We start from the raw sequence: 24,291 nt of genomic DNA on the forward strand, positions 1-24,291 counted from the left end.
CTCAACGGTCTATTTTTGAAATGGCGCCATGTCTATCACAACCACGAATCTGCCGACCGATTGGCCGACAGTCTTGACGACAGTCTTCCAGACTGTCTGTCAACTAGTTGGCCGACTAGCTGGCCGACTGTTGCCAAGGAGTTGGCCGACGGTCTTCCCGACCGTCTTCGCGACTGTCTTGGCGACTGTCTTGGCGGCAGCCTTGCCGTTCCTTAAAATACGGAATCGCTCTGTATTCGAGAATGAAATGTATCGTTCCGTTTTCAACCTATACGGAACGGCATTTGTTCCGTACGGTATTTTATTATCTGAATGGTTAAGCTGATATAATTTAGTATCTTAAAATTGTAGTGAGCGCATTTTTCGGTTAATCACAAAACCAACCCGTAAAATTTGTCAAAGGTTCGTCCTAACATACGTGTAAAAACGCGACGTAACGTCCCTCCCTCCTCCCTCTTGCCTCCACCAGCAGCGTACTGCGGCTGTCACCCGTTGCATGCTCGAGAAATTTTAGGGTTTCCACCCGTTCCTTTCAATATGGATCCATTCCGTATTGGAAAGTGAGATGCTGCATTCCACATTTTTCTGACCTCAACACAAGAGAGATCGAGGCAAAAGGAGTGCGTGCATGCGTACTGTGCGGCTCCCAAGTTTGTGCCAGCGAAACATAACCATGCCTAGTTGTTATTGTGCTTGTAATTGCAAAATAAAAATATAAATTTCTTGATGGCGGCAGTGTTAGCCAGTATTTCTGAGCCGACAGTCGTCACGAACGTTCTTCATTAAGCGAAGACTGTCGTCACGACAGTCCCTCATCATTCTTAAGTAGTCGGCATAGACGACTGTGCCGACAGGAAACGGTAAAAAAATGAAAAATGGCCCCGACAGTCGTCACGACTGTCTCAAGACAAGCCAAGATTGTTGACGACAGACGTCACGACTGTCTCAGACCTCCCTCAGACCCCTACCGGAAGTGACGGTTGGTCCAGACTCTTGCCGACTCTTGTCGTGAAAGTTTAGCATGGAATACTTTTTTGCGCTACCCCTCACGACTCAAGACTCCCGACACGACGTCGGTACAGCAGTCTCAAGACCTCTTTCAAGACATGCCCGACCCTTTCACATCAACACTCAAGACCTCGTGTACCCTAGAGTCGTGGGTTGTCTTGGCCCAGAGTCGGCACAGTGTGAACGGGGCTCAACAAGAATCTCAGAGTTCGACAATGGAGCCGATGGAATGATGTGGGTCAGCTCTGGTTCCTGAACCGTAGGCGGAACACAGGGGTCCTCAACCACGGGTATGGAGGAATCAGAGCTGACTGTACGAGTTACACATGACATGGGTCTGGGTCTCTGAGGGTTGTCTGGTGAGTTCTGGTACTTATAGGGCTTTAAGTCAACGTTAACTAGCTGAGTAGCCTTACGGTGGTCTGGAGTCTCAATTATGTAATTATATTCAGACAGTTTCCTCTGAACTTTATAAGGACCATAATACTTGGCTTGCAGAGGAGAGAGTTTGAGAGTTTGATGTTGCCTCTCAAGCGCTCCCTGTGACTGAGGATGGTATGCTTTTTATTTATTTATTTATTTTTTTTTTTTTTTACGTCTTGGCCTATTGCGCCGGTAGGCTTTTTCCAGGTGGATCCTGAGTTCCTGATGGTCGGTCCAAGGCTTCTTCCCGGTGGGGCCTGATGGTCGGCCCAGCCCGTTCTGGCACAGGCGAGTGTTTATAGTGGTGCCATCTTGCATTGGCTCAAGCTGCCCTCCCGGAGCTCATCTTTAATCCTAGAATCTAGAGTCCGGGTTGATAGGTGGTCTTCTGGACAGCATGTGGGTAGTTTTAAGCCACTCGGCGGCGGCTGAAAAACCCCAGCTTGGTGGCACCGGTCGGGGATTGAACTCGCGTCCTCCTGAACGCGGGGCCATCTCGCTATCCGTTCACCCACCGCCTCCCCTGCTGTTGACAGAGACTGCTTTATCCTTAGTTGCCTTAAGTATTGTTTCCGCCAATTTTTCCCCCTCCCAGGCTCTATCCATATATAAAGGCATTGTCCGTCCTCGTATGGAGCATACATTTCATATAAAATTATGTGGGGAGATCCACGCACACACTTTTTGAACAAAGTTGAGTTAAAGGCACTTCGTCACATCAACTCTCCTTTTCATACTGATAATCTTTTACCTCTCAAGGTCCCTCGCAATGTTGCCTCCCTTTCCATCTTCTACCGATATTTTCATGCTGACTGCTCACGTGAACTTGCTAACTGAATGAATTCACCCCTCCTACGGCCCCGTTGCACACGATTTTCTACTCTAGCTCATCCCTATTCTATCCAGTTATTTCCATCATTTTATCCTTTTCGTTGATAAACTCTGGAACAGCGTTTCTCCGACTGTATTTCCTCCTGCCTACGCCTCCGTGGTCTAGTGGTCAGTGTGTCTGGCTTCTACTCCGCGGGCCCGGGTTCGAATCCCGGCCCAGGCAGTCAGCGTGCAGCTCACCCAGCTGTTCATCCTCCCTTTCGGGCTGGTCGATAAATGGGTATCTGAGGAAACCTGGGGAAGGTAAACTGTGGTAACCCGGATGTCACATTGACCCTGTGTTCCGGGGTAATGGGCATCCTCCCACCACAGGCTCAATGGCCAATGTTACGGAGATGAGCACCTAGGCCACGCGCTGCTACAACGTATGCCCCCAACTTTACCTTTACCTACGACTTGAACTCTTGAATTTCAAAAGAAGCGTATCAAGACACCTCTCCTTCCGAGACACCTAACCTTTCCTCTGGCCACTCTTAAAGGAGCGCCTATAGCAGGCTATCTCTATTTTATTTTGTTTTTTGTAACTGCCCTTGAGTTGTTTTCTGTGCCGTAAAAATACTTGCAGAAAAATCACTTGGGTAATGAGGGGTTTTATCTTATACGAGTTACATGATAAAAATGGCTTCATGCCAAGTATATATAAATCATATTATATGGACATGTCTTGAATATTACTTTACAATGCTATAGCAATCATTATTAAATTTTCTTTGCAAACTGGAGTTGAAAAATAGTTATCACCCCCCTTTGCATGAACACACCATACTGCGAATAGGCCGATTGTCTGCTGCACCAGCCAGGCGGGAAATTTACGCATGTGCACCGGCTGAGATGACAAAGACTAGCCTTGGTGGCATCACCCTCACCTTCCTAGCATCGGCGGGGATGTTACAACGGTTGACACAGATACACAAAGACTGGCCGCTGTGGCGTCACACTCACCTTCCTGGCGACGGCGATGGTAGTGTGACGGTTGTTGTAGATACACAAAGGCTGGCAGCGGTGGCGTCAAACTCACCTTCCTATCGACGGCAAAGATGGTGAAAGAACTAATACATGCAGACACACAAGACGCCGCGGTAAGGCGCCGTCACACTTACCTTCCTGGCAGCTGCGGCAACGACTACGTCGGGGAACATCTCTCGGCATTCCCCCGCCCTCTGCTCCGCTTCGTCAGTGCTGTGGTGGGCGTCGTCAATAGCCGGCAATGCTTCCTGTGTTGAGGTGACCCTGCTCAGGGCTTCCAGCGCAGCATGCAGGTGCCTCTCTCTCTCCTTCGTCTCCTCCTTCTTGGCCACCGCCCTAGACTCATCCTGCAACACGAGCATCCTGGCACTATGGCTCTCGTCAATCACCTTCTGTAAGCCATTTTCCAACCACTGCTGCTGCTGACACCAGCCCGCCAGTGTTGTCTGATACTCGTCCAGCTGTGCATGAATCTCCTGGCAGGTGCTGATGGCGGCCAGAATTTTTGCCTCCTGCTCCTGCAGCAGAAAGAGAACGCTGGGACTGAGACCTGCGGCTTCCCACTGCCTGCCACCTATTCCAGTGCACTGACCCCCAAGATCCTTGGGTGGCAATGAGGCGGCTGCAGCAGATTCTGCCGCCACTGTAAGATTCAGCCTTTTGATAAAAGCTTCAGGAGTGTAACTTAAATGGAACTGCAACCCCTCAGGAACAGCGTGTCTGACACGGCAGCTGGGACAGGTGACGTGACTCCGATCCCTTAGGCCATCGATGCAGCGTGAACACAGCGAGTGCCCGCAGGGCATCGTGTATGCCCGCCGTAGGGCGTCGTCGTAGGTCGTCAGGCACACCGGGCAGTCCTCAGGGTTGTCGCCCTGAAAGAGAGAGGACGTTTATAGGTGGTAGTATTGTAGGAAGACACCACTCGCAACGCAGCTCCGCCATACAGTTCCTGTGGACAATGATTATCTACAAAATGTATAACAATTAACTTGTAGTGGTTGGAAAACTATCTTTTAGGAGGGCAAATAAACAAGTCCAGTGGAGCAAAAACATGTCCCAAGTGACTGGTGGTGTACAGTGTTACTTGGGATGACTGTTAAGTGTGTAAGGGGAGATGAGTGGGACAGTTGTGAGAGAGAGCCTCTGTAATAGTAACTGGTGTCGTAGAGGCATAACTTACGGGGCATGACTATTGAAGGTGTCAGAGTCAGGAAAATGACGAGTGGGTTGCACCAGAGAGAATGATCAGCTCGACAGGATATTAACTTTGCAGAGTCCATATTTTAATGTATTTATATAAATATTACAGGTATCAGGACTCTCGGCCACTGTATCCTTCTTTAGGAGAGTGGCTGAAGGACACTCATCCCGATACTAAGGTCAGCGGATGGTTGCATGTCACCTTCTGATGCCGCAGAAGGTCTACAAACTTGACATTTTCTGTTCAGGCAAGCCAGAACAAAAGATGATTTAGTTTCAATGCAAACTGACGCCTATCAACATCTACCTTTAATTCCTGCTGGAAGTACGCCTTCATACAGCCTGTGCCTAAGAAGGGTGACCGTTCTAATCCCTCAAACTACCGTCCTATAGCTTTACTTTCTTGTCTATCTAAAGTTTTTGAATAAATCCTTAACCGGAAGTTTCTTAAGCATCTATCCACTTCTAACCTTTCTGATCGCCAGTATGGGCTCCGCAAGGGCGCTCTACTGGTGATTTTGCTTTCCTAACTGACTCTTGGTCATCCTGTCTTAGCCGTTTCGGGGAAACTTTTGCTGTTGCGCTAAACCAGTGACATCTCAAGTAATGGACGCCGGATAATTTTTTTTTTTTTTTTTTTTTTTGCGGCGCCATTGTCAATAAGCCGCGAATTTTGGAAAATCAACCGCTTTGGTGAGAATCGCCATAACGCCCTTATTTCTGGGGCTACAGAAATATCTTTCTTATCAATCGACGGCAAAATAAAAGGGCTATATTATGTAATAAGCGACCGGGCTCAAAAACCGACTCGACAGGGTAAAAAACGAATAAATTTGCAAAAAAAGACAAAAAAAAAAACTATTTTTGAGTTCCCAACCTTAAAACCCACTCATTTTTTAGAATTTCAAAAAAACTTATTTAACACATAATTCAGCGCTACCACTATGCTTTACAACATGATGCATACCATTTCCCTACTCTCAGTAGTTTCGTCACTTGAGCTCGAAACGTAAACCCTTTTGATCGAAGGATGTTTTGATAGCTCGATTCCAAGTTTGTCGTCGAGCCGTCACAATATAGCCTGTTTTTCGGCCCTTTTGCCGCGATTTGGACACGTCCTAGTTTTTTGCTTATAACTTTTTTTATTTATTTACTGCTTTCCACTTTTTCATGATTATTAATCTGTATTAATTATAGAGCTTTCATTTACCACCAAGCACGCTTTCCTAGCTTCAGTAGTTTTTGATCAAGCTTGACCAGAAGTCGCGACGAAAATTCGCCGAATCTGACTCATTTCACGCGCCGCGACGAAAAACCTTTCTGACGCCACAAAAATTAATATATCTGCATAAACATTTATATATGAACACTTCAATATGTTTACTATTTTGAATCAAAATCATTTTAAGATATCTATATAAAAAAAAGTTACTATATATATATATATATATATATATATATATATATATATATATATATATATATATATATATATATATATATATATATATATATTTATTTGTTTATTTATTTAGTCAGCATATTGAAGTGTTCATATATACATTTTTTATGCAGATATATTAATTTTTGTGGCGTCAGGAAGTTTTTTCGTCGCGGCGCCTGAAATGAATCTGATTCGGCGAATTTTCGTCGCAACTTCTGGTCAAGCTCGAGCAAAAACTATTGAAGCTAGGAAGGCGTGCTTGATGGCAAATGAAAGCTCTATTAATACAGATTAATAATCAGAAAGAAATTTGGAAAGCACTTAATAAATAAAAAAAGTTATAAGCAAAAAAACTAGGACGTGTCCAAATCGAGGCAAAAGGGCCGAAAAACAGGCTATTTTGTGACGGCTGGACGACAAACTTGGAATCGAGTTACCAAATAATCCTTCGGGCTGGTCAAACTCCATTGCCAAGAGGAGCTACATGCCAAAAGTCGTTCTTTGCAAATTTATTCGCTTTTTTACCCTTTCGAGACGGTCTTTGAGCCCAGTCGCTTCTTACAAAATATAGCCCTTTCATTTTGCCGTCGATTGATACCTAAAACATTTATGTAGCCCCAGAAATAAGGGAGTTATGGCGATTCGCACCAAAGCGGTTGATTTTCCAAAATTCGCGGCTTAATAAGAATATAAGAACGTAGGAGTCTGCAAGAGGCCGGTAGGCCTGTACAAGGCAGCTCCTTAATGACAGGGCTGGGGCAAGTTTCCGGTCCATACTGTAGGGTTCACTGGCTAGACATATCAAAAGCCTTTGATAGGGTTTGGCGCAAATCTTTGCTTTCCAATCTACCATCCTACGGTTTCTATCCTTCTATCTATACATTTATCTCCAGTTTCATCTCTAACCGATCTATCACTGGTTTAGTAGACGATCACTGTTCTTCCCCTAAACCATATCAACAGTGGTGTCCCACAGGGCTCTGTCCGATCTCCCATTCTCTGTTGTTTACTGGTGATCTTCTTTCCTAAACGACGCCGATTAATCTACTATGCATTATTCAACCTCTTTTGATAGAAGTCCAACCCAACAGGAACTATACGATTCCAGGCTGGAGCCTGCAGAACACTTAACTTCAGACCTTAATATCATTTCCGACTGGTGCAAGAAGAACCTGGTGTTTTTCAACGCCTCAAAAACTCAATTTCTTCTCCTATCAACTCGACAGAACCTTCCAAACTCCTATCCTCTATTCTTCGACAACACTCAGCTGTCAACTTTTCCTTCACTAAACATCCTCGGTCTATCCTTAACTCAAAATCTCAACTGAAAACTCCGTATCTCCTCTCTCACTAGATCAGCTTTCTCGAGGTTGGGCGTTCCGTATCGTCTCCGCCAATTATTCTCCCCCGCACAGATGCTGTCCATATACAAGGACCTTGTCGGCCCTCGTATGGAGTATTCATCACATGTGTGGGGGGGCTTCACTCACACAGCTCTCTTGGACAGAGTAGAGTCAAAGGCTCTTCGTGTCATCAACTCCCCTCCTCATACTGACAGTCTTTTTCCTCTTAAATTCCGCCGCCATGTTGCATCTCTTTCTGTCTTTTATCTATATTTTCATGCTGACTGCTCTTCTGAACTTGCTAACTGCATGCCTCCCCTCCTCCTGCGGCCCCACTGCACTCGACTTTCTACTCTAGCTCATCCCTATACTGTCCAAACCCCTTATGCAAGAGTTAACCAGCATCTTCACCCTTTCATCCCTTACACTTGTTAACTCTGGAACAGCCTTCCTTCGTCTGTATTTCCTCCTGGAAGTGTGTATCAAGACACCTCTCCACCCGAAATTGATCTCTCTTTTGGGCACTCTTTACTTTTGTCTGTTGTGGGAGCGGCAAGTTGCAGGCTTTTTTTCTACACTCTTTTTGTTGCCCTTGAGCCGTCTCCTTTGTCTGATCAGGTGAGTACATTCACCAGTCAGTGAGAATTTGGAGATTATTACCCGATCTATGGGTACAGCTGGAACTTCATAGACCACACACACACATCCCAATTTTCGTCGAGAAACCCTTTTCTGCCAGACCATAGCGCCATCTTCAGCCTGCCTCAGCGGTGTGTGTGTGTGTGTGTGTGTGTGTGTGTGTGTGTGATTCAACATTGTCTGACCACGTAATAGACTCGAGATCGCCAACCAGTACCCTCCCCAAATGAGCATGGATTTCTCAAGTGACGGATCTTGGTTCGGCTGAAACCTCACATCCACACCAGGAAGACGGATACGACCCCCGACTGATACCCAGTACCCATTCATTGCAAGGAGACTGCTTATCTGCCTCAGGGAAGCCGGGGGATTAATCCTCCCAGGGGTCCTGTGTCCCTGCCTAATGGTGAGCAGTCAGTCTAGCCCGTGATCTGGGCTGGTTATGGGACTGTTTCCACCCCCTTCCCCAATAAAAAAAATCCCCTAGCCAAAAACAAAATAAGAAGAAGAGATCAGGGCAAGGGCAAAGCCTACGGGACCCCTACACCTCGAAGGAGGAATGGCCCCCTTGTCCGTGGACGGGCGGTGCAGAGGCTGCGCCCGCCCGCAGAACAAAGCCCGGGCTTAACTTTCGGAGGGCTGTCCGGAGCCTCTCGGACGATGATCGACTACCCTATCAAATGAGCTCAGAGGGCATTGTGGACATAGTGGGATCCTCTGAGACGAGGAGGACTGTCAATGGCGAGATCAGTTAGGAGGGATTCACCTTCTACTGATCCGGCATGGGCAATTACCTCGTCTCAAGGGGGTAGCTATGGGCATTTCCAGCCAACTACTGCCATTTGTGATTGAGGTTACTCCGGTTGATGAGCTGGGCTTAATGCCTCTTGTTGCCGAGTACGCTTGAGGACCCTGTAGAACTGTGGGATACCTTTAAACGTGAGACTCTTCGAGCTGCTAAGGAGTGCATTGGTGAGCGCCTGAGATCTAGGAGTGGCTTAGACTCGGCGGAGACGGTGGAGAATATTGAGGAGAGGTATGTCAAAGGTCTCACGGGCCATTTAAATGCAAATGACCTCCGACCTGCTTAACGAACCCTGAAGAAGCTCCGCTCCAAGTCTCCCTCTCAGATGAGCGCTATCCGAACACCCTCCACGTGGGCAGTTTCCAGTAGCTGGGTTGCAGGTGGTGGATGCTGGTCCACCCATTGACGAAAGCCCACCCTTTCTTCACGAGGTCAAAGAGACTGGCAAAGTTGAGAGGTGGAAAGGCACCTGGTTCCTGTAACATCAGTCCGGATTTGATCAAAGCTGGAGGTGAGGCCATGATCCGCAGGTTGCATGCGGTCTTGAGTGACGTATCGCAAGCTGGTACTACTCCTCCTGAATGGAATAGGAGGCTGGTCGTCCCTATCTGGAAAAGGAAAGAGGACCGCCAAGACTGCAACAACTACCGTGGTAATACACTGCTCAATGAGCCAGGCAAGGTGCTAGCCCATCTATTGCTGATGCGAATTTGCAGCCAGCTGCTGAAGCTAAAGAGACCTGAACAGTCTGGGATCACGTTGGGCAACTCAACAACTAACCGTATCCTAGCGCTTCGCGTACTGGTAGAGCGCCGACATGAGATTCGACAGGGGATGTTTGCAGTCTATGTCGATCTCAAGGAGGCGTTTGAATCAGTGCTCTGGGATCTTTTGTGACTCGGTGGGATTACTGAAAAGACTATTGGTTTGCTGACTGGCCTGTATTCCGGGACTGAGAGTGCTGTGAAGTGTGTGTGGGGGGAGGGGGCTTGTCCGGCTTCTTTCCCGTGAATGCGGGAGTGAGGCAGGGTTCTTCATTGTGGAGCATCCATTGGCAATACCAGGGTCACTGACCTTGATTTTGCCGATGATGCAATAATCCTTGCTGAGTCGCTGGAGATGTTGGTGATGGCTCTCGAGGCAATGCATGAGGAGGCAAAGCTCTTGGGACTTCAGGTATCCTGGGCCAAGACCAAAGTACAGGTGTTTGGAGGCTTGCTAGATGAAACGGTACAGTCTGGTCCACGCGTTTGGCGAGGACATTGAGATCTCTGAAAATTTCACTTACATTGGTAGAGTAGTTCAGAACAACGGCGAGTCACGCCAGAAAGTTTTACGGCGGATTGATTTGGCGGACGATGTAATGGATTCCCTCAGCACGAGTATATGGCGTTGTCGATACCTATGAAGAAGGACAAAGTTCCGGATCTTCAAGTCCCTTGTACTCCCGATCTTATTCTATAGCTGTGAGACATGCACACTTAATGGGGACTTGGAGAGGCGGAATGATGCTTTTGGTAATAAATGTCTACTCATAATCATGGGATATCGCTGGAATGACTGTGGTAAACCAGCGACTACTCCATGAGACTACTTCTACATATATTACCTGCATAGTCCGTCAACGCTAACTCCTGCTATACGGGCAAGTGGCACGTTACCCACAGGCTGATCCCGCTCATCGGGTTGTCTCTTCATGTAAGAGACAATCCTGAGTGGAGGCCAAGGAGACGCCCACGGTGTACGTGGATCGAGCAACTCAATAGATCTTGGCAGGAGGTACTCAGTATGGGAAAGGGGCCTGCATGGAGACTCGCTTGGAGGGCCCCCTGGACTTGGCAACGCAGGGTGGGCAAAGCGACGCGCCCCCCGGGGTATTCTTGCATTGATTGATTGATTTTCTGTCCCCGTTCTCCCCAGTAATCGAGCCCGGGACCTCTCGGTTGTAAGGTAAGCACGATAACACAGGTCCACGGTGTGTGTGTGTGTGTGTGTGTGTGTGTGTGTGTGTGTGTGTGTGTGTGTGTGTGTGTAATAAAACTACTACTACTACTAATAATAATAATAATAAATGGTTTATTAATTTCTTGGCAGTCATAAGGCTGAAAATACACAAAGTACAATGAGATTTATGTGATGAATAATTGGGGACGTGGGGAATGGTGGCTGGGGTGTGTGGAATGGACCGTGTGTGTGTGTGTGTGTGTGTGTGTGTGTGTGTGTGTGTGTGTGTGTGTGAAGGGGTGTGGGGGGCCATGTGATCATGGAGGTATTTATGGCCTTTACAAGTGCCATTATAGTGGTAAACCGGTTTCTGTCCGTGCGAGCTCTGACAGGGACGAGAATATTGAGGTGTCTTGTGGGTCTTGTGGATGGAGGGTGGGCGTGTGGGATTAGGTTTCTATGGCGGGGGATGCGGAGGAGGGACTTGCCGAATTTCGTTAGGTTTATGTGGTAACGGTCCTGAAGGGTGGGCAGATTCAGCTCGGTGAGTGCGTTCTCGTATTTGGTGCAAGAACCGCCAGAATCTGTCTGCAAGCCCGCTTCTGCACTCTCCAGTTAGCGCTGCTGGGTCTTGTTGATGGAGGAAGCCCAAGTAGGAGAGGCGTAGAGGAGTCTGGGGAGGATTAGGGTGGTATACAGGTCCTTGAGCGTCCTTTGGGGGGCTCCCAGTGCTTTCATGAGCCTCAACATGAAAAGTTTGTAGGAAGCCACCCTGATGATGGTGGTGACCTGTTTTTTGCCCCAGATAAACTTGCTGTTCAAGGTAACTCCAACTACTTTGGTGGATTCAACGACCTGTAACTGGTGAGGGCAAACCTTCAGTGTGTGTGTGTGTGTGTGTGTGTGTGTGTGTGTGTGTGTGTGTGTGTGTGTGTGTGTGTGTGTGTGTGTGTGTGTGTCCCACCTCGCAAACCAAACAACCTGAATGATGCCTCTCATTATCAAAACGAAAGGTTTCCTTGCTGCCTGCTCACCACAACACTTTTATTTTTCTACTGAAAAGGAGGCAGCTAAAGGGCGCAAAACAAAAAAAGAAATATAAAAGCGCGTAGTGGCTCTACCCCCACAGTATTCGGAGCCGTGTCTTCATACTCAGTTTTGAGAGTGTGAGTCGTAGGCAGGAGGAAATACAGATACATTAAGGCTAAGGTAAGCGTCTCACTCCATGTCAAGGTTCCAGTGTTGGGTGCTGTAACCGGAAGGGATAACAAACGACAAGATAAATGGTTAGACACCAGTTTACTTTAAATAAAGTAGAAAACCCCAAAACAGCCTCACAATCTGAAGTCTCCAACACGAAGGCTTCAGCACGCCGGACTGAGCAATGACCCGTTGCACGGCTTCTTCCTCTTCTGAGTGTCTCGTCCTTTGAGTGGCAATGACGAGGCAGCACAGCTTCGTCCTTGAAGTGGTGTAGACGTGGTAGACGAGGGAGGCGCAAGAGGAGAAGGGGCGTCAGGTTCTCAGCAGTAACGGGAGTCCAGGGCGTGGAGAGGAGAGAGGTAAGGCACCCAGAACGAGCCCACGGTATCAGAGTTAACCCGAGTGAGAGCAGGGCTGGAGCCTTAGTAGAATCAAGTGTTCATAGCGAGGCTCGGCCGCTGTCTGACGAGGAAGGCGCTGGCGGCCACCAAGTCGCCTCCCATGGCGGGTTGAGAAGCCTCGGTGGTTCAGTCGACCGAGGCGTCGAACGGCGTCAGGCGAACGAGCAGCGGGAGTGAAGCAGGTGGTTCGCTGCGCCTCGGTAGTTGAACAGCTTCGAACGGCAAGATGCGGGCGGGCGGCAGGAGTGCCCCGGTCGTTCGCCTGCTAAGTTGGTAGTTATCGTCACACAGGCCCCCATACAAGAATCTACTCCAGGTAGATTCAACAAACAAGTACCAAATGAGAAAGAATAGAACATAAGCCAATAAACTGAAAACAGGAGAGAAACTGACGAGGAAACACAGGAGGAATGACTTATGCAGGAAGTCTGCTCAATAAATCGGGCCCCACATTATCCTACCCGGTCATATGGACGACACGGTACCTGTAGGCCGGTAGACCCAAGGCCCATCTCAACACCCGGGCGATGTAATGCTGAATCGTTGAAGTACAGCCAGGCGGGGTGGAGAATACATCCCGGTCGTCCATAAGTGGTCCATCGATGGGAAGTTCTGTGGAGCTGGCGTCAGGTGATGGCTCCTCCACTACGGGGACGGGGCTGACAAGAGGTCCTTTCGTAGCTGGTTGAAACAAGGGTCCAACGAGGTCGATGGCAACTTGCGGAAGAAGTTATGTGACGACAGATAACGGTTGGAGGGAGACAGGACATACACGACCTCTCCCCGACATCCGTTGGCACTTATCACAGAAACGACAGTAAGTACGGATGTCTGCTCCTATACCTGGCCAGAAGAAATGTTGAAAGATCTTCATCTCCATCTTATGACGAGAGAAATATCTGGCCTAGGGACTCTGGTGGGCCGCAGAGAGGATGATTTGACGGGAAACCCATGGCACAACTAGACAGCGTTGGCCTACCTTGTTGGAAAGCGGGGAGGTGAGGCACTTCCTGTAGAGAAGTCCGTTGCGATACAGGTACTGGAAGGAGGATCCGTTCCTTGCTTTGTCGACGTGTCCAGATGAGGCTTCCTGCCGTATTGCTGCTAAGGAGGCACAGGAGGCTTGGAGCTGGGAGAAGTCTTGAGGGGTTACTGAAGGAGGTAGCATCCGGAAGGACAAGCGAATGAAGCCTCTTCAACCTACCAGCACGAGTGGTAACGGCGTGTACCTGGATGGCTGCCGGGGACGTCGGAAGACGAGGAGTAGAAGTCCCTCGCGGCAACTTTGAAGATGAGGATGTTCTGGAAGAATTAGATGGAGATTGAGAAGAGTCAGGGTCATGGGGATCCCTTACCCCAGGGACGTTTCCGATGAGGGCCCCAACAAACTTAATAGGAGCTCGTACCACCTCAGTCCAAGCGGTGAAGTAGGGGCAGCTTAATAGGAACCTCACCACGGGAAACTTGTCCACTCGTCCTAGGTAGTCAGCAAGAGAAACCTTTTGACAACTCTCAACATCTACATCAGGTAGTAAGTCTTCAGAGACGATCACACAGGAACAGCCAGTATCCCTGATGATGTTGGAGCTCCAAGACCCGTTGACAGTGCCCGAAACGGAAAACTTCGGGACACTTTTGTCACTAAGGCAAAAGCCTACCTGATGGGATGGTTTAGCAGGTTCGACACCTTTGAAGGCGCGGGGATTCTTTGGGCAGCGCGGACGTAGATGGCCTTCCTCCCCGCATTAGTGACACCTCAGGGTTGCTGTACTGGGCTGGGCAGATATCTTGGCGGAGGCTCCCGGAGAGGACTCTGAAGATTTCGTGGGCGACGCCGTCTTAGAGGGGTCTCGGGAATTAGGAGATGAAGCTTTAGGGTAGGCGTTGCGGGCAGACGACCAGTCGTCGGCAAGTCTCACTGCGTCGGGAAGATGTTTCGGCCGGCGCTCCTTGATGACGATCCTCAAGTCTGGGGTGAGATTAGTTAGAAACTGATCCAGGAGCATAAACTCCCAGAGCTCTTCATAAGTGCAGGGGACGTCAGAGGCTTCCAACCATGCTTGGAACAACCGAGTCAGATGGATGGAGAACTACTGGTAGTTTTCCCCAACTCTAATCCTGGCGTGACGGAAGTCTTGACGGTAGTTGACCGCCGTTTTACTAAACCCCGTGAGGAGAACTTTCTTCAAAAGAGCGTAATCTTCGGCTATGTCAGCTGACAGGGAAGTATACAGTTCAGTGGCCTTACCCGTGAGGAGACAACCTAACCTCGCAGCGTAGCTATCCTTGTCGATCCGCAGAAGTTCAGCCACCCTTTCAAAGCGGACGAGGTAGTTGTTGTCCTCTCCCTCTTGGTAGGTGGGCAATTTCGGTCCTCTCACGTTCTCGCAGGAAGGAGAAGCCGTTTTCCCCTGGGCGACGACACGGGCGAGTTCTATTTCTTTTTCCACTTGCATCTTTGCCAGTTGGAACTCTCTCTCGGCAAGGAGACGCTTTTCTTCTCTCTCTGCAGCCCGCTCTTCTTTCTCCCTCTCGGCAGCCCGCTCTTCTCTCTCCCTCTCGGCCAGGAGGCGCTTCTCTTCTTTCTCAGCTAGGAGACGCTTTTCTTCCCTCTCAGCTAGGAGACGTTTTTCCTCTCTCTCGGCAGCTAGCTCGTCCCTCTCGATGGCTTGCTGCTGGGCGACGTAGCGACCGAGATCCTCACCCTCCAGCCCCAAGGCTACAGTACAGCCTGAGCTTTAAAAACATCAAAACTAGACATGATTAATGAAAGAGAACAAAGCAAAATAATCCGAACAAAGACAATGACACAAATAAACAACCCAATAAAGAACAAAAACCCAACAACAAAACAAGACCAAGAAAATGCTACACAGAACCAAACAAACAGGAAGAACCTAAACACAATAAGAAACAATGAAGAAAGATTAGAAAATAAAACCCTCCAAAAAGGGTACTAAGGGGCGTAGAAGCCCACCCAATACTCAAACGAGTGATTGGGTGATAAGGGCAGCACAAGGGCTGAAAAAGTGCTATGGCAGCACCAACAAATCCCACCGTGGGCATACAATAGCCCAAAAGAACGGTGAAGGATTAAACACTCATTTCCGGGCCGCAAACTGCAAGTGGCGCGCAAAGGCGACTTAACCAGCCAACCCTTCCGATTAGCAGTTGACCCAATCCTGGCGAGGTCGCCACATGTCAAGGTTCCAGTGTTGGGTGCTGTAACCGGAAGGGATAACAAACAACAAGATAAATGGTCAGACACCAGTTTACTTTAAATAAAATAGAAAACCCCAAAACAGCCTCACAATCTGAAGTCTCCAACACGAAGGCTTCAGCACGCCGGACTCACCAATGACCCGTTGCACGGCTTCTTCCTCTCCTGGCCGTCTCGTCCTTTGAGTGGCAATGACGAGGCAGCACAGCTTCGTCCTTGAAGTGGTGTAGACGTGGTAGACGAGGGAGGCGCAGGAGGAGAAGGGGCGTCAGGTTCACAGCAGTAACGGGAGTCCAGGGCGTGCAGAGGAGAGAGGTAAGGCACCCAGAACGAGCCCACGGTATCTGAGTTAACCCGAGTGAGAGCAGGGCTGGAGCCTTAGTAGAATCAAGTGTTCATAGCGAGGCTCGGCCGCTGTCTGACGAGGAAGGCGCTGGCGGCCACCAAGTCGCCTCCCATAGCGGGTTGAGAAGCCTCGGTGGTTCAGTCGACCGAGGCGTCGAACGGCGTCAGGCGAACGAGCAGCGGGAGTGAAGCAGGTGATTCGCTGCGCCTCGGTAGTTGAACAGCTTCGAACGGCAAGATGCGGGCGGGCGGCAGGAGTGCCCCGGTCGTTCGCCCGCTAAGTTGGTAGTTGCCCTCACACTCCATTGAACCGCATTATAACATATAAGCCTACTACTTCTCAGTATGGAACAAAAGGCAGTTCCACTGTACTTAGCTTTAAAATTCAACCTTTTTTTTATAAATTCCTTGTTCCAGAATTTGAGATTTTTACTTTTTTCTAATTTTTCTATTTTTTTTTAAAGGGGGTACACTTAAAAAAAAAAAAAATACTTGAAATTCTTAATCTTAAATTTCAGGACAAGGAAGTGTTAGGGAAATGGCTGAATAAGAAGTGTTTGGGAAATTGTTCACCTTGGAAAAGAATTAAAGTTGTCATTAATTATTTTAAACTCAAAAAAGTTGATTTTTGAGAAATTAGCGTTGAATTTTTTTTTTACATGTTACCCCATATCTCATAAAGTATTAGACTTGTATGGATGTATGGAATTTGGTTGGCGTCATCTTTCTCATGTGGTCATCTAACCCTGAAAAAATGGTTGTTGTATCTGCAGTATCTCACAAGTATGATACTGATATGTTTCAGGCCTTTAGCGGTAATATTTTACCTTATCTCTTGGGATCATCAGAACATAAGTTTATCATGTGGGGGGTTTGTTTTACAAGAGATAGGCTACTTCCCCATACCCCACCTATTTATTTAGAAGTTTCCTGTAGCATAGTCAGCTGCAGAAGCTTTCTTTACCCGCCCCGATGGTATTTCATGCCCCTCGGCTATGCGTTTGCCGTTGCTGTCTCTCAAGTCTCTATAATAATTTTCAAGGGTAAAATATTTATCTCCAACATAGCTCTGGATGTCATAATAAGCACTCCTTGTCATGGACTTGGTGGTGATGGTGGTTGCTGCCATAGAGTACAAATTATATCCACCACCTGTTTGCAAAGAATTGGCAAGTTTGACATTATTTTCAGAAAAATTGCCATCTCTGACTGTCTTCGGAGAGCAGTTGAACACTTCATAGTGGCATATTTTGCACTTTACAGGTAATTAAATGTCTGCCTGCTGCCTTGAATATGATGCTATGATGGATATGATATGATGGCTAAGCCAGCTGGGCATGCTACACTGTCAGCCTCAAACCGCTCCTGCTGTACATATTTATCAATAATGCAATTTTCTGTACTTACAGCAGATGTTTTTTCACTGCAGTCCTGATATAACAGCTCAATTCGTCTAGCCAGGGTGCTGGTGGTGGCTGGCTGGGTGGTGGGCGGGTGGCGAAGTGGCTTGCCCATCTCACTTGATTCTCACTGTGGCAGTCTTCTGTTCCTCTCTCTTTCTCTTCCTGACCTCTCTTACCTCTGCTAACCTTTCAGATCTCTCCTTGAGTGCTTCAGACTTATGTGGCACATCGAAAAATGGTGTAAAACGCATCAGATTACGAGTAACGAGTGCTCCCCAACACGTAAACAAACAATACTCTTCTTCTTCTTCTTCGTTCTTTCTAAGAAAAATCTACGTTTTCTGAGAAAAAAGCCTGACAGAGCATGCTGTCTTGAAAAGGTGGACTAAATCAAACTAAAGGAAGTCAAAAAGACGATCGAAAAATCATTAAAAACTCATGATATTTCAATCTCTTGCTTCTTAGCGTCAAAGTTAAAGGACTAGCACGTGCTCGTGATCCTTCAACAATGGATTTTAAACAACTTTTCATGAGCAGGATAGCCTTTTTTTTAGGCCTTTAACTTGAAGAATCGCAAAAAAAGTGAAAATTTATTTTTTTCAAAGATAATGCCTTGACTCTTGCATAAGGTATTTAGATAATATAGAGATGAGCGAAAATAGAAAGCCATGTGCAGCTCCGCGAGAGGGGTAGAGGTTTACAGTTAACAAGTTCTGAAAAGCTGTCAGCACGAAAATATCGATAGAAGATAGATCGAGGCAACATTGCGGCGGAATTTAAGAGTTCTACGTAGAAGATTGTCCGTATGAGGGGGGAAGTTTATGACACGAAGAACCTTAACTCTGTGTAAAGGGCTGTGTGTTGGAACCCACTCCCCCCGATCACACATGAGATGCATACTTCATACGAGGACGAACAAGGCCCTTGTATATGAATAGCATCTGTGAGGAAGAAAAAATGGTGGAAACAATACAAAACGCTTAACCTCGAGGGAGTTGTTTTAGCACAAGTTGAAATATATAATTTTTAGTTGAGATTTTAAGTTAAGGATAGACCGATAATGTTTGTTGTAAAAGCGGATAGGTGTTTTTAAGATTGCGTCGAATGAGATATATTCAGCGTTGCCAGCCATGAGGTGTCGCCAGTGAATAGGCTGTTGTGTCCCAAAAAGCTTGATATGTTCTTTCAATTATCGTAAATTACCTGTGTTTCCCAGGGACTTGTAACAATTATACTTCAATACAATAAGTTACACTGTTGTTAATAAAAATGTAACTGATCATTCTCGTTGTTTTATTTTATTGTAAACCAGAGAAAATAAATGCCGTGCGGAAGCCTATCTTCACCATAGGTCGTTCTTGCATGAAAGACCTGCGAAATCAAGGAGAAATGGGCTTCTTAATAAATTTTATTTACATTACATTATTTGATGAGTATCTGCTTAGGGGGTATCAGTGTCGCCTTCGGCGAAATTTGTCAAAAACATCAGGGCATCAGGCATCTCGACAACCCCCACCCCCTAACACAGGAAGACCAGGTATTTGGGTGTCCATGAGGTCACTAGCTTCCGCTTCCAACATATTATACTCAGCCCTCGCCTGACTGATGGTTGTTGTGTGAGATGAACCAACACCTGGGGTGGACGCCTGCCGCTACCAGGAGCTTGGGAAGGTCAAAAGTGATAACGTTTAAGGCCAGGAGTTGTGGGCGGAGCAAAGCACTATTGGAGCGGAAACAGGTGTTGCACACGGATATCAAACAATGGAGGCTACGCTTTCTGTCGAGATGCCTGATGCCCTAATGTTTTTGATAAATTTCGCCGAAAGCGACACTGATACACCCTAAGCATATACTCAGCAAATATTGTAATGTAAATAAAACAAAAATTAAAAGCCCATTTCTTCTTGATTTCGCAGGGCTTTCATGCAAGAACGATTTTTTTTTTATGAGAACAGGCTTCCGCACGGCATTAATTTTCTCTCGTTTATAAATAAATAAAACAATGAGAATGATCAGTTACATTTTTATTAAAAATAGTGTCACTTATTGAAGTTTAATTGTTACACGTCCCAGAGAAACACAAGTAATTTACGATAATTAAAAGAATGTTCAATGTTTTGGGGGCACAAAAGCCAAATCGCTGGTGACATCTGGTAAGGATGAATATACCTCATTGACAGGTGGAAAATTTGCAGAGCTGGGCGCAGTACTGAAAAATCTGTAGCGCGGTTGCGGTAGTGCGGTACTTTTTCCGGAGTAGTGCGGTTGCGGTCGTGCAGTCCCATTTTTTTTCTTTCCCAGTGTGGTACGCGGTGTGCGGCACTGCGGTAGCGGTAGTCACTAGTCAATATAAAAAAAATACTTCAGTGCCTATCATGGCTATCCATTGACTTACTAATAACTTTTGAGATACAAAAAAAATAAAGGAGGACTGGGGGAGGGAGAGAGGGAGGTAAGGGAGGAGGAAGGGGGGGACAGGCCGGGGAGTAGAGGACAGGAAGGGAAGGAGGGGGAGGGAAGGGAATGCAACTTTCCGAGGGAGGAGGGAGGGGACAGGGAAGGGGGAGGAGGAGATCAACGTCATGTGGGAGAAGAGGAAGTGGGGGGAAGGAAGGAAAGGAAGGAAGGAAGGAAGGAAGAGTGGTGCGAGCTGCAGTAGCCCTAGCCAGGGATATGGATGAGTGAAGGGGGGGGGAGGAAAGGGAGGAATTCTCCAATGTTGGAGCGAAAACGAAAGATTACTAATATAGGAAAGTCATGACGGGAAGAATGAAACATTATTCAAACTGTCCAACATATTATGGCAAAACATAAACTGCAGTTGGTAATAGCGGGACCGTGGGAAAGCTGTAAACTGGTGTCTCAGGCTCAGCGAAGAAACCACGTGGAAATTTCAACGAGGAAATAATAATAATAATAATAATAATAATAATAATAATAATAATAATAATAATAATAATAATAAATTATTATTATTATTATTATTAATAACAAAGTATTATTATTATTGTTATTATCATTATTATTATTATTATTATTATTATTATTATTATTATTATTATTAATAATATTATTAATAACAAAGTATTATTATTATTATTATTATTATTATTATTATTATTATTATTACTATTATTATTATTATTATAATCAAACAATATTGATCTTGGCTACATTGAGAGAGAGAGAGAGAGAGAGAGAGAGAGAGAGAGAGAGAGAGAGAGAGAGAGAGAGAGAAAATAGAGAAGTTACAATGAAGTAAAAAAAAAAAAAAAAAAAAAATACAGATATAGTATGTGCTATGGTCTATGTTATGCATCAAAGAAATTTTTTTACGGGACATGAGATTGATCGGCGATCATGTTAGTGTTTGCTTGTACTGTTGTTCACTGCCATGTAGCTATAGTCATCGTCAGAGGCAGTCATGGCGCGCCGCCTTGGGTTGAGTGACGAACAGATTTACCCTGAGTTATTCATTTAGTATTTAATTTTGAACAATAACTGAAAAGTTAGAATAATTGAATCACTGATTCTGATGACTAATACCGATTGACCGATTGAGTCCCATTCACTGTAAAATAAAAAAAAAGACATTTCTGTGAGCATGCCGCGCTGCAAACGTCTTCGATAGTTTTCTAAGTACCGCAAAAAGTACCGCAGGATTTTTTAGTGCGGTCCGCGGTAGTACGGTATTTTCAGAAAGTTTGCGGAAGTGCGGTACTTTTTTGTGGTGCGGTACTACCGCACTACTGCACTAAGTACTGCATTTGTCCACCTCTGAAAATATGATGTTTTGACCCATTGAAAGACACCAAGCTTCTCCTGCCTTATTAATGAATTATAGCGATGTCAGAGGTCAAGCGTTCTGTAACGTCCTTTTTTTTTTTTTTTTTACGTTTCCGCCTGTAGCGCCAGTAGGCTCTCTTGGTAGGCCTTGATGGTCAATCACTGCCCATTTTGGCGCAGGCAAGTGTTTACAGTAGCGCTATCGTGCCTGGCTCATGCTGACCCCCGAAGAGGTTGACAGGTGGTCTTCTGGACAGCAAGAGAAGATGGCGCCACTATAAACACTTGCCTGCGCCATGACAGGCTGGGGCCGAATACCATCCAGGCCCTTCACGCAATCCTACCGGCGCAATAGGCGGAGACGTAAAAAAAAAAAAATGTAAGTATAGCTTTAGGCCACTCGGCGGTGACTGAAAAATCCCGGCTTGTGGCACCGGGCGTCGTCCTGGACGCGGCAACGTCACTCTACCCACCACCTACCCTATACCTCATTCCTTTAATTTCAATTAGGAGGGTCTTATGCTATAAGATGGTGAGTAGCAAGAGTAGTTATCGGCGTAGGAGTGGATAGAACAGTTTGTTTTGGAAAGATCATTAATGAACAATAGAAAGAGAGTGGGAGATAGAACAGAACTCGCAGTCGTAGGGCCACCACCGTTTATATATTTAGGGATAGAACAGTGACAGTTTACCAGAACAGATGTAAATTGGTCTAAAGGGAATAATAGAAGCAGGAATCACTTAGGAAAGCATGATAGAACGACCCTTGCCGAATCCGAACTGGTGATTAGAGGTCAGGAGCTGATAAATGCTTAATAACTTTCCTGTTAAGGACTGTTTCAAAAGCTTTAGAAAAACAAGAAAAAAAAGATGGCGGTGTTATGAGGGATTAGAGCGATCACCCTTTTTAGGCACAGGTCGCATGTAGGCGTACTTCCAGCAGAAAGGAAATACAGATGTTGAAAGACAAGATTGACTAAGCAGGGTGACAGCACGAAAAGACAGTTTTTGAGGATAACAGATGACACTCCTAGTGATTCCGGCCAGAGAGGGTATAGCAAACTTTTTTTTTTAATTCTAACAAATGTCATAGTAAACTCAGAGGGGGAATGAGTACGATGAATATGCTCTGAATTATCCCGAGTGGAGTTCTCTGAAAGTTTTTGAGAGAAGAGTTCAGGTTTAGAGACATGTGATAGCTGGGTTGCCATCAGTAGTACTGCGGAGAGGTGGGAAAGATGAAGAAATTAAATTGTCAGATATTTCTGGCTAGATGGCAGAAGTTTCTGGCAGAATTGAAGCAAGCAAGGTTTTGATATTTTATATTAATGAACAAATAAAATTGGCGAATCGGGGAATTGCTTTGACGCGATTCCAGGCAAAATTAAGGAGATCGTGATTAGCAGGAGTTCGAGGGCTCAGGTACCTTTTTTGAGCTGCTTACCTATCTTCTAGTACTGCACGATAACAAACGTTCAGGTACTCACCATCGCTTCTTCTTTCCAGTGGCGTCGCCTTCTGTGGGTCAGTCTACACCTTGCCACGCAGAACCACCACAAGAACCAACACAAAATGTTGAGTCAGCAAGTCAAGACACAGCACAGTTATCATCAACAATTGACCAACAGCAGGAACTGTTAAGGCCGCATGTCAAAATGCAGCAGAATAAGCAGTTGCAGGCGCCATCAGGAAGTTTTGAGCTCCTGTCTGTTATCACAAGGTTGGGTCTGTGTCGACTGTCGCCTCAGCCCACGGTGGACGCCCAGTTACCATCCATGTGTGTGTGTGTGTGTGTGTGTGTGTGTGTGTGTGTGTGTGTGTGTCATTGTAAAATAAAACAGGTTCGTGTGTGTATGTGTGTATGTGTGTGTGTGTGTGTGTGTGTGTGTGTGTTGTATTGGTGATAATGATTTTGTTAATAATAACGTTAAAAATACGGACAAAATATCTACAGAAAATGTCCTTGAACATAAGAGGTCACATCACTGTTATCTGTGTAGTGTGCATGTTATCAGTGGCTTTGTGTGTTTGTTATCATTGTTGTATGCGTGATGGTGGTGGTGGTGGTGGTGGTGGTAGTGATATGATTATCATTATTATCATTGGCCAAATTTAGACAAGTTGAATTTAATTCAGCCATTATTCAAACCGCTTAGACGGTGTCTACGCCTTAAGTAAGTTGATCGAATACAAGTAGGATTATATATAATAACGTAAATTTCCCCAAAAAATATATGTACAAAAATACACATAAAATAAATTAATTTCTTATGAAAATAAATATACAAAATACACATAAAATAAGGCAAAATTTTACTCAAATAGAAATACAGAATTCACATTAAATGTAATGTAAATTTATATCAAAATAACAATACAAATGCACATAAAATAAAGTATATTTGTATAAAAATATATATACAAAATACTCATTAAATAACGTAAATACGTTTAAAATATATACAGGGTGTCCCACGAGTTATGGTAAATACTTTGAGAGATGATATATCAGGTAATTCTAAGTGAAAATTACTCTATACACATATGCTCGTTTTTGCTTTATTATGCGAGAAATTGAGTGTTTAGGTGTGGCGGTTTGTGTGCTGGCGGGGGCTGCGGGGCCATGTTGTGTAGGGAGCAACAGCTGACTGACTGCCCGGGCGTGATGCCGCCAATCTGTAGCCTAGTGATAAACATTTGCATTTATTACAACATGGGGCTGCATTATCAACAAATAACACTTACTGAGTGATCAAATAAATTACTGTGCGGGATAATCAAAGAAAAAAATACTCCGAACTTAACAATGGAACAGTTAGAAAAAACGCTTTATGCAGACATGGCAACTCACAGCAAGGAATGCCGACAGTCTGTTGAGGCGCGCGTAAACGTCGCACTGAGAAGTGTTTCCTGACTACACTTTATCGAAATAACCTCTGGAAAATGCCCTTTACCTTCACTAATATTGAATACTCAGACATGATGTTCATCTACGGATTCTGTAACGGTAGCTCCTGGGCTGCCGCACAAGAATACAGACAAAAATATCCTGACAGAAGACATCCTGATTCCTGACAGCAGAGTATTTTGCCGAGTTTTCCAGCACCTAAGAGATTTTGGAACTTTCCCGGGAGTGCTTGCAACAGCTGAGCGTGCAGAAGGGGCACAGGAAGGTAGGGGTGTTGTTCAAGCAGCATTAAGAAGCCCGAGCATAAGCACACGGAGGCTTTCATCGCGTCTGGGAGTTACACGCATGTCAGCTTGGCG

At 45.9% G+C, this 24,291-nt stretch overlaps 1 protein-coding gene across 2 annotated transcripts in view; it reads right to left on the reverse strand.

Moving 5' to 3' along the window:
- Positions 1 to 22,903, reverse strand: part of LOC126992684 (uncharacterized) — a 50,277-nt gene extending 27,374 nt beyond the window's left edge. Inside the window, exons 1-2 of one of the 2 annotated variants that reach the window (XM_050851491.1) lie at positions 22,512 to 22,903; positions 3,423 to 4,163 (exon numbers count right to left, since the gene is read on the reverse strand). In XM_050851491.1, the coding sequence (XP_050707448.1) occupies positions 3,423 to 4,163; positions 22,512 to 22,514 (744 nt within the window). In that variant the 5' untranslated portion in view covers positions 22,515 to 22,903. The remainder of the gene's footprint in view (positions 1 to 3,422; positions 4,164 to 22,511) is intronic. The other variant, XM_050851499.1, reaches the window with a different exon arrangement.
- Between the last annotated feature and the right edge of the window lie 1,388 nt (positions 22,904 to 24,291).

The sequence above is a fragment of the Eriocheir sinensis genome, chromosome 7 (assembly GCF_024679095.1).
Source record: "Eriocheir sinensis breed Jianghai 21 chromosome 7, ASM2467909v1, whole genome shotgun sequence".
NCBI classification, from domain to species: Eukaryota; Metazoa; Arthropoda; class Malacostraca; order Decapoda; family Varunidae; genus Eriocheir; species Eriocheir sinensis.